At 40.8% G+C, this 10,737-nt stretch overlaps 1 protein-coding gene across 1 annotated transcript in view; it reads left to right on the plus strand.

The window, feature by feature from the left end:
• LOC126948962 (zinc finger protein 669-like) overlaps positions 1–9,837 on the plus strand; it is a 25,230-nt gene extending 15,393 nt beyond the window's left edge. Inside the window, exons 2-4 of the mRNA XM_050781386.1 lie at positions 7,571–7,697; positions 7,893–7,950; positions 8,372–9,837. Of these exons, the coding sequence (XP_050637343.1) occupies positions 7,571–7,697; positions 7,893–7,950; positions 8,372–9,323 (1,137 nt within the window). The 3' untranslated portion in view covers positions 9,324–9,837. The remainder of the gene's footprint in view (positions 1–7,570; positions 7,698–7,892; positions 7,951–8,371) is intronic.
• The last annotated feature ends 900 nt before the right edge of the window (positions 9,838–10,737 follow it).

Consider the following 10,737-nt stretch of genomic DNA (forward strand, 5'->3'; position numbering starts at 1 on the left):
GGTATTAGGTCTAACATTTAAGTCTCTAATCCATCTTGAATTAACTTTCATATAAGGAGTAAGGAAAGGATCCAGTTTCAGCTTTCTGCTTATGGCTAGCCAACTTTCCCAGCACCATTTATTAAATAGGGAATCCTTTCCCCATTTCTTGTTTTTGTCAGGTTTGTCAAAGATCAGATGGCTGTAGATGTGTGGTATTATTTCTGAGGACTCTGTTCTGTTCCATTGGTCTATATCTCTGTTTTGGTGCCAGTACCATGCTGTTTTGGTTACTGTAGCCTTGTAGTATAGTTTGAAGTCAGGTAGCCTGATGCCTCCAGCTTTGTTCTTTTGACTTAGGATTGTCTTGGCAATGCGGGGTCTTTTTTGGTTCCATATGAACTTTAAAGCAGTTTTTTCCAATTCTGTGAAGAAAGTCATTGGTAGCTTGATAGGGATGCCATTGAATCTACAAATTACCTTGGGCAGTATGGCCATTTTCACGATATTGATTCTTCCTATCCATGAGCATGGAATGTTCTTCCATTTGTTTGTGTCCTCTTTTATGTCACTGAGCAGTGGTTTGTAGTTCTCCTTGAAGAGGTCCTCTACATCCCTTGTAAGTTGGATTCCTAGGTATTTTATTCTCTTTGAAGCAATTGTGAATGGAAGTTCATTCATGATTTGGCTCTCTTTTTGTCTGTTACTGATGCATAAGAATGCTTGTGAGTTTTGCATATTGATTTTGTATCCTGAGACTTTGCTGAAGTTGCTTATCAGCTTAAGGAGATTTAGGGCTGAGACGATGGAGTTTTCTAAATATACAATCATGTCATCTGCAAACAGGGACAATTTGACTTCTTCTTTTCCTAACTGAATACTCTTTATTTCTTTCTCTTGCCTGATTGCCCTAGCCAGAACTTCCAACGTTATGTTGAATAGGAGTGGTGAGAGAGGGCATCCCTGTCTTGTGCCAGTTTTCAAAGGGAATGCTTCCAGTTTTTGCCCATTCAGTATGATATTGGCTGTGGGTTTGTCATAAATAGCTCTTATTATTTTGAGATACATTCCATCAATACCGAATTTATTGAGAGTTTTTAGCATGAAGGGCTGTTGAATTTTGTCGAAGGCCTTTTCTGCATCTATTGAGATAATCATGTAGTTTTTGTCTTTGGTTCTGTTTATGTGATGGATTACGTTGATTGATTTGCGTATGTTGAACCAGCCTTGCATCCCAGGGATGAAGCCCACTTGATCATGGTGGAGAAGCTTTTTGCTGTGCTGCTGGATCCGGTTTGCCAGTATTTTATTGAGGATTTTTGCATCGATGTTCATCAGGGATATTGGTCTAAAATTCTCTTTTTTTGTTGTGTCTCTGCCAGGTTTTGGCCTCATAAAATGAGTTAGGGAGGATTCGCTCTTTTTCTATTGATTGGAATAGTTTCAGAAGGAATGGTACCAGCTCCTCCTTGTACCTCTGGTAGAATTCGGCTGTGAATCCGTCTGGTCCTGGACTTTTTTTTGTTGGTAGGCTATTAATAATTGCCTCAATTTCAGAGCCTGCTATTGGTCTATTCAAGGATTCAACTTCTTCCTGGTTTAGTCTTGGAAGAGTGTAAATGTCCAGGAAATTATCCATTTCTTCTAAGTTTTCTAGTTTATTTGCGTAGAGGTGTTTATAGTATTCTCCGATGGTAGTTTGTATTTCTGTGGGGTCGGTGGTGATATCCCCTGTATCATTTTTTATTGCATCTATTCTTCTCTCTTTTCTTTATTAGTCTTGCTAGTGGTCTATCAATTCTGTTGATCTTTTCAAAAAACCAAATCCTGGATTCATTGATCTTTTTGGAGGGTTTTTTGTGTCTCTATCTCCTTCAGTTCTGCTTGATCTTAGTTATTTCTTGCCTTCTGCTAGCTTTTGAATGTGTTTGCTCTTGCTTCTCTAGTTCTTTTAATTGTTATGTTAGGGTGTCAATTTTAGATCTTTCCAGCTTTCTCTTGTGGACATTTAGTGCTATACATTTCCCTCTACACACTGCTTTAACTGTGTCCCAGAGATTCTGGTATGTTGTATCTTTGTTCTCATTGGTTTCCAAGAACATCTTTATTTCTGCCTTCATTTCGTTATGTACCCAGTAGTCATTCAGGAGCAGGTTGTTCAGTTTCCATGTAGCTGAGTGGTTTTGATTGAGTTTCTTAGTCCTGAGTTCTAGTTTGATTGCACTGTGGTCTGAGAGACAGGTTGTTATAATTTCTGTTCTTTTACGTTTGCTGAGCAGTGCTTTACTTCCAACTATGTGGTTAATTTTGGAATAAGTGTGATGTGGTGCTGAGAAGAATGTATATTCTGTTGATTTGGGGTGGAGAGTTCTGTAGATGTCTATTAGATCCGCTTGGTGCAGAGTTGAGTTTAATTCCTGGATATCCTTGTTAACTTTCTGTCTCATTGATCTGTCTAATGTTCACAGTGGGGTGTTAAAGTCTCCCATTATTGTTGTATGGGAGTCTAAGTCTCTTTGTAAGTCTCTAAGGACTTGCTTTATGAATCTGGGTGCTCCTATATTGGGTATGTATATATTTAGGATAGTTAGCTCTTCCTGTTGTATCGATCCCTTTACCATTATGTAAGGGCCTTCTTTGTCTCTTTTGATCTTTGATGGTTTAAAGTCTGTTTTATCAGAGACTAGGATTGCAACCCCCGCTTTTTTTTGTTCTCCATTTGCTTGGTAGATCTTCCTCCATCCCTTTATTTTGAGCCTATGTGTGTCTCTGCACATGAGATGGGTCTCCTGAATACAGCAGACTGATGGGTCTTGACTCTTTATCTAGTTTGCCAGTCTGTGTCTTTTAATTGGATCATTTAGTCTATTTACATTTAAGGTTAATATTGTTATATGTGAACTTGATCCTGTCATTGTGATATTAGCTCATTATTTTGCTCGTTAGTTGATGCAGTTTTTTCCTAGCATCGATGGTCTTTACATTTTGGCATGTTTTTGCAATGGCTGGTACTGGTTGTTCCTTTCCATGTTTAGTGCTTCCTTCAGGGTGTCTTGTAGGGCAGGCCTGGTGGTGACAAAATCTCTAAGCATTTGCTTGTCTGTAAAGGATTTTATTTCTCCTTCACTTATGGAACTTAGTTTGGCTGGATATGAAATTCTGGGTTTAAAATTCTTTTCTTTAAGAATGTTGAATATTGGCCCCCACTCTCTTCTGGCTTCTGGAGAGTTTCTGCCGAGAGATCTGCTGTTAGTCTGATGGGCTTCCCTTTGTGGGTAACTCGACCTTTCTCTCTGGCTGCCCTTAACATTTTTTCTTTCATTTCAACTTTGGTGAATCTGACAATTATGTGTCTTGGAGTTGCTCTTCTCGAGGAGTATCTTTGTGGCGTTCTCTGTATTTCCTGAATTTGAATGTTGGCCTGCCTTACTAGGTTGGGGAAGTTCTCCTGGATGATATCCTGAGGAGTGTTTTCCAGCTTGGTTTCATTTTCCCCCTCACTTTCAGGCACCCCAATCAGATGTAGATTTGGTCTTTTCACATAATCCCGTATTTCTTGGAGGCTTTCTTCATTTCTTTTTCCTCTTTTTTCTCTGGACTTCTCTTCTTGCTTCATTTCATTCACTTGATCTTCAATCATTGATACTCTTTCTTCCAGTTGATCGAGTCAGTTACTGAAGCTTGTGCATTTGTCACGTATTTCTTGTGTCATGGTTTTTATCTGTCAGTTCGTTTATGGCCTTCTCTGCATTGATTATTCTAGTTATCCATTCTTCCGTTCTTTTTTCAAGATTTTTAGTTTCTTTGCACTGGTTATGTAGTTCCTCCTTTAGCTCTGAGAATTTTGATTGACTGAAGCCTTCTTCTCTCAACTCGTTAAAGTCATTCTCCATCCAGCTTTGTTCCATTGCTGGCGATGAGCCCGCGTTCCTTTGGAGGGGGGAGATGTGCTCTGATTTTTTGAATTTCCAGCTTTTCTGTCCTGCTTTTTTCCTATCTTTGTGGTTTTATCTGCCTTTGGTCTTTGATGACGGTGACGAACTGATGGGGTTTTGGTGTGGGTGTCCTTTCTGTTTGTTAGTTTTCCCTCTAACAGTCAGGACCCTCAGCTGTAGGTCTGTTGGCGATTGCTTGAGGTCCACTCCAGATGCTGTTTGCCTGGGTATCAGCAGCGGAGGCTGCAGAAGATAGAATATTGCTGAACAGTGAGTGTTGCTGTCTGATGCTTGCTCTGGAAGCTTCGTCTCAGGGGTGTACCCCGCCGTGTGAGGTGTGAGGTGTCGGTCTGCACCTAGTGGGGAATGTCTCCCAGTTAGGCTACTCTGGGGTCCGGGACCCACTTGAGCAGGGAGTCTGTCCGTTCTCAGATCTCAACCTCCGTGCTGGGAGATCCACTGGTCTCTTCAAAACTGTCAGACAGGGTCATTTACCTCTGCTGAGGTTTCTGCTGCTTTTTGTTTAGCTACGCTCTGTCCCCAGAAATGGAGTCTACAGAGACAGGCAGGCCCCCTTGAGCTGCGGTGGGCCCCACCCAGTTTGAGCTTCTCTGCAGCTTTGTTTACCTACTTAAGCCTCAGCAATGGTGGGTGCCCCTCCCCCAGTCCCCCTGTTGCCTTGCAGTTAGATCTCAGACTGCTCTGCTAGCAAGGAGGGAGGTTCCCTGGGCATGGGACCCTCCCATCCAGGCGTGGGATATAATCTCCTGGTGTGCCATTTGCTAAGACCCTTGGTAAAGCGCAGTATTAGGGTGGCAGTTACCTGATTTTCCAGATGTGGTGTGTCTCAGTTTCCCTTGGCTAGGAAAAGGGATTCCCTTCCCCCTTGTGCTTCCCAGGTGAGGCGATGGCTCGCCCTGCTTCAACTCTCGCTGGTCGGGCTGCACCAGCTGATCAGCAACAATTGTCTGGCACTCCCCAGTGAGATGAACCCGGTACTTCAGTTGAAAATGCAGAAATCACCCGTCCTCTGTGTTGCTGGCGCTGGGAGCTGGAGGCTGGAGCTGCTCCTATTTGGCCATCTTGCTCTGGAATCTAAAGGTCTGTTCTTTTTTTGTTTTGTTTTGTTTTGTTTTTGAGATGGAGTCTCGCTCTGTCGCCCAGGCTGGAGTGCAGTGGCCGGATCTCAGCTCACTGCAAGCTCCGCCTCCCAGATTCAAGCCATTCTCCTGCCTCAGCCTCCCGAGTATCTGGGACTACAGGTGCCCGCCATCTCGCCTGGCTATTTTTTTTGTATTTTTTTTAGTAGAGACAGGGTTTCACCGTGTTAGCCAGAATGGTCTCGATCTCCTGACCTCGTGATCTGCCCCTCTCGGCCTCCCAAAGCGCAGGATTACAGGCTTGAGCCACTGCGCCCGGCCAAGGTCTGTTCTTTTTAAGGGTAATTTCAAACGGAATTGTAGAACTTAGCTTTGTAAATGCTACTGGTGAAATAAAAGTGTGATAGATAAATTGATGATTTACAAATATTCACCAAAATGTCAGTTCCCCTCTTGTAGCATGGTGAAGAATTTATGACAGTGGACACATCTGTATCCTCTTATCTGGATATCTGAGGGGTTTTTTGTTGTTGTTTTTTGTTTTTTTGGAGATGCTGTCTTGCTCTGTAGCCCGGCTGGAGTGTAGTGGCACCTTCTCTGCTTACTGCAACCTCCGCCTCCCGGGTTCAAGAGATTCTCCTATGTCAGCCTCCCGAGTAACTGGGATTATAGGCACCCACCACCACACCCAGCTAATTTTTGTATTTTTAGTAAACACGGGGTTTTAGGCCTGGCACGGTGGCTCATGCCTGTAATCCCAGCACTTTGGGAGGCCAAGGTGGGCGGATCATGAGGTCAGGAGTTCCAGAGCAGCCTGGCCAACGTGGTGAAACCCTGTCTCTACTAAAAATACAAAAAAATTAGCTGATCGTGGTGGCAGGCACCTGTAATCCCAGCTACTTGGGAGGCTGAGGCAAGAGAATTGCTTGAGCCTGGGAGGTGGAGGTTTCAGTGAGCCAAGATCTTGCCACTGCACCCCAGCCCAAGTGACAATGCGAGAGTCTGTCTCAAAAAACAAACAAACAAACAAACAACAAAAAGACAGGGTTTTGCCATGTTGGCCAGGCTGGTCTCAACCTCCCGACCTCAGGTGATCACCCGCCTCAGCCTCCCAAGGTGCTGGGATTACAGGCGTGAGCCACCATGGCCGGCCCACTCTATTTTCTTTTTATTCCCTAAATTTTAATATGTTTGAGTTTGTCTGTTCCTTTATTATTTTTTTCTTACATAAAAAAAATTCTGCCTAATCCTTTGTAAAAAAAAGTCTTCCTGTGACGTCCGAAAGCGTTCTAGTTTTATCTTTCATATTTGAATATATAATAAGTTGATTATTGTTCATGGAATAGAGAAGAATGCAATACATTTTCCCAAGTAGATACCAGCCTGGTTTGCCTCATATTTTAAAGTGCATGTGATTTCTTTTTCTATTCTACAGTGCCTACTCTATCATTCATCAACTTTCCATGTAAATGCTGCATCATTAAGACTTTTTTTCCCCTTGGTCTGCTTGCTCATCTCTCTGCTAATACTGTGCTGTCCTGAATATTTTCATTTGAAAATCTTAGAAGTATGTCAGACAAGCCATCACTCTTTTTTTAGATGACTAAAAATCATTAGACATTTGTCATTTTTACTATGTAAGAAAAAGTAGTTTTTCTTGCCTAAAACAACCTGATTTGGGAATTTATGTGATTTCATGGGAATAGCATCTGGAAGTGGTGACATTAATGTCATTTTAAAAAGCAGGTGTCATATTTCCTCTTATTCCTTTCTGCCTTGACATTGTGCAATAGAAATTTAAAAAATTGTTATATTAGTATTGTTAAATTAATCAATTATTGATTTTATTTACTACTCAATTAAATTTAATAAGCCTATTCTCTCTTGGTGTAATCACATGGAATGGGCTCAACTCCCCAGTTAACAAGTGACAGCACATGTAAAAGATTGTCTACCAGGGAAACTCATTGAACACTTAGTGTTCAGATTGTGTTTTGGTGTCTGGTTCCCTAAGCACCACTGCAGTGACACAAAATAATAGACCTTCAGCAGAAAAAGTTTTGACAAATATATTGCATAAGCCATTTAGATGCAATGAGTCATTCTTATTACTTGGGTTGGTGGAATCCCTTTCAAAATGTAAGTTACTAATACAAACAAAGATTGAACTTTGTAAGCAGGCGTTTTTAAGAATAAGTAGTCTCAGTAATGATAATATTAACTCATGCACATCAGGTAGGACTTTATTATGGCAGATACTAGAAATGTACAAAGTGAAGTTAAAAGGTAACTCCTAGCAGCACATCTTACTCCCTGGATTCTCTAATGAGATGGGTGTTTCTACTTTGCTGTTGCCTTTTTCAATAGTTCAATTCTAGCATTAGTACTGCTGTGTGGGAGGGAGTATGTGTGAACAGAGTAAAAGTTGTGACAATCAAATCATAGAATAAATGCTTGGAAAGTTTAGAATCATATAAACAGCTTATGAATTGAGTATAGATTCCCAGTGCTGTCAGTCTCACCCATCCTTCTATCCACATGTGTGGAATGTTCTAGGACTCCGTGGCTTTTGAGGATGTGGCTGTGAACTTTACCCAGGAGGAATGGGCTTTGCTAGATTCTGCTGAGAAGAATCTCTTCAGAGAAGTGATGCAGGAAACCTGCAGGAACCTGGCTTCTGTAGGTAAGAATGACAACACATTTCATCTAATTGCAGAAGTATTTCCCTATCATCAGTGCTATTTGTGATTTGGAATGTGGCAAGGGAATGATTTGGTGAAGAAATCAGGCATGGGACCTGTGTACAATAAACATTAAATCTAGTAATGTTTCTATGGTTTGTAATAATTCATGATAATTTTGTGGGTCTACATTTTAGGAAACAAATGGAAAGACCAGAATATTGAAGATCACTTCGAGAAACCTGGGAAAGATATAAGATAATTTGCACTGAGAAGAGGAAATAAAGTCCTCTGAAGGAATCTTAGCATGTCATGAACTTAAAAACAAGCAATCAAAGCAAATAAGAGTCACTTGAAATTTATTTCTTTTTAGAAAAATTTCACCCAAAGTGTAACATACTTTCAGTGTAGCAGTCAGTGTTTGGAAAACAGTTTACTTGAAAATAGTACCACAAAATTGTGTATATGAATCTTACTATTTTGGTCATAGCCATGCAGGTGGTAGCTGTGTTTTCAGTAGTAACCCATTTACTTTCAAATAATTCAGTCATGGCAAAAAAAAAAAAAAAAAAAAAAGCATTTTCCCTGATATTGGTAGCAGTGTAAGTCCAAGACCTATTAATAAGTACAAAGTTATTAAACCAACCAATAATAATGTGTTTGTCATTTTTTTTTACAGAAATCATATGGTACAGAGTCTGTGTGAAAGCAAAGAAGGTAGTCAGTATGATGGACAAGTTGTCAGCCAAATTCCAAATCTTGATCTGAATGAGAACATTTCTACTGGATTAAAACAATGTGCATGCAGTATTTGTGGAAAAGTCTTTGTACGTCTTTGCCTCCTTAATAGGCACATCCTAACTCACTCAGCATACAAACCATCTGGAGAGAAGCAATATAAATGTGAACCGTGTGGGAAATGCTTCGTTTCTGTTCCAGGTGTTAGAAGACACATGATAATGCACAGTGGAAATCCAGCTTACAAATGTACGATATGTGGGAAAGCTTTTTATTTTCTCAATTCAGTTGAAAGACATCAGAGAACTCACACGGGAGAAAAACCCTATAAATGTAAACAATGTGGTAAAGCGTTCACTGTTTCCGGTTCTTGTCTAATACATGAACGAGCTCACACTGGAGAGAAACCCTACGAATGTAAGGAATGTGGGAAGACATTCAGATTTTCTTGTTCTTTTAAGACGCATGAAAGGACTCACACTGGAGAAAGACCCTATAAATGTACCAAATGTGATAAAGCCTTCAGCTGTTCCACTTCCCTTCGTTACCATGGAAGCAGTCATACTGGAGAGAGACCCTATGAATGTAAACAATGTGGCAAAGCCTTTAGTCGTTTGAGTTCCCTTTGTAACCATAGAAGTACTCATAGTGGAGAGAAACCCTATGAATGTAAACAATGTGACCAAGCCTTCAGTCGCCTCAGTTCCCTTCACCTCCATGAAAGAATTCATACTGGAGAAAAACCCTATGAATGTAAGAGATGCGGTAAAGCCTACACTCGTTCCAGTCACCTTACTCGCCATGAAAGAAGTCATGATATAGAGGCTAGGTGTAGTGACTCAGCCTATAATCCCAGCACTTTGGGAGGCCAAGGTGTGTGTATTGCTTGAACCCAGGAGTTCATAACCAGCCTGGATTAAAACAATGTGAAACAACCTGGGCAACATGGTGAAACCCTGTCTCTACAAAAAATGAAATAATGCCGGGCGCGGTGGCTCACGCCAGCTACTTGGGAGGCTGAGGCAGGAGAATGGAGTGAACCCGGGAGGTGGAGCTTGCAGTGAGCCGAGATCGCAACACTGCACTCCAGCCTGGGTGACAGAGCGAGACTCTGTCTCAAAAAAAAAAAAAAAAAAGAAAATAATTAGCTGGGCATGGTGGCACATTTCAGTTGTCTTAGTTCTTTTTCAAGGACATAAAAAGCCATGGGGGGTTGGGGGGAAGCCCTGTGCATGCGGATCACAAGGTCAGGAGATTGAGACCATCCTGGCCAACATGGTGAAACCTCGTCTCTCCTGAAAATACAAAAATTAGCTGGGTGTGGTAGCATACGCTTGTAATCCCAGCTAGTCAGGAGGCTGAGGCAGGAGAATCACTTGAACCCAGGAGGCAGAGGTTGCAATGAGCCTAGATTTTGCCACTGCACTCCAGCCTGGCGACAGAGTGAGACTCCATCTCAAAAGTAAATAAATAAATAAATAAATAAATAAATAAATAAAGCCCCTTGAATGTAAGAAATGTAGTAAAACATTTACTCTTTCCCATTCCCTCATAAACATGAAAGAGCTCACACTGCAGAGAAACCTTAAGAATGTAGGAAATGTGGTCAAGCCTTCAGATTTTCGTGTTTTTGAAGATTTGGGAGGACTCAGAGTGGAGAAAAGCTTTTTGAATTTAAATTTGTGGTAAGGCCTTCAGTTGTGTTAGTTCCATTTGAAGACATCAGCTCGTTCCTGAGAAAAACCCTATGAATGTCCAGAATGTGGGAATGTTTCATTTCTCTCATACCCACTCAAGGACATATGAAAATGCACATTGTAGCTGGCTGGACCTTGTAAATACAAGAACGTACACAGGATTAAAACTCTAGTAGTTTAGAAACTGCAAGAATATTTTCAGTTTTAACATTTACTTGAAAAGTCATGTGAAAACTCCCACAGGAAAGAAGTTCTATCAGTGAAGCTTTTCTAATTTGGAAAGCCTGATGCAAATTAATTATCATGCAGTGCTTGAAAAAAATGTATGAAATGTTACATAAGTTACAGGTATATTGTTTTTATCAGTGGCTCATTCTTAAAGAGTCTTGAGTATGCATTTCACCTTGTTTTGCAGGGAAACCTTGAGGTGAGAGTTCTGTAAATGCTCTTTAAGCAGTAGTACTTGAATTTCATAGATAATGATATTTTCTTAAGTTTGTTGGTAGAATTTTTGTCTATTCATTTGATAATGTGCTGAATTCATGGTTGAATTTTGATGTTTTTCTAATATGTAGGTAAGTTTAATTTTTTTTATTTCATTATTATT

The sequence above is a fragment of the Macaca thibetana genome, chromosome 2 (assembly GCF_024542745.1).
Source record: "Macaca thibetana thibetana isolate TM-01 chromosome 2, ASM2454274v1, whole genome shotgun sequence".
Classification (NCBI taxonomy): domain Eukaryota; kingdom Metazoa; phylum Chordata; class Mammalia; order Primates; family Cercopithecidae; genus Macaca; species Macaca thibetana.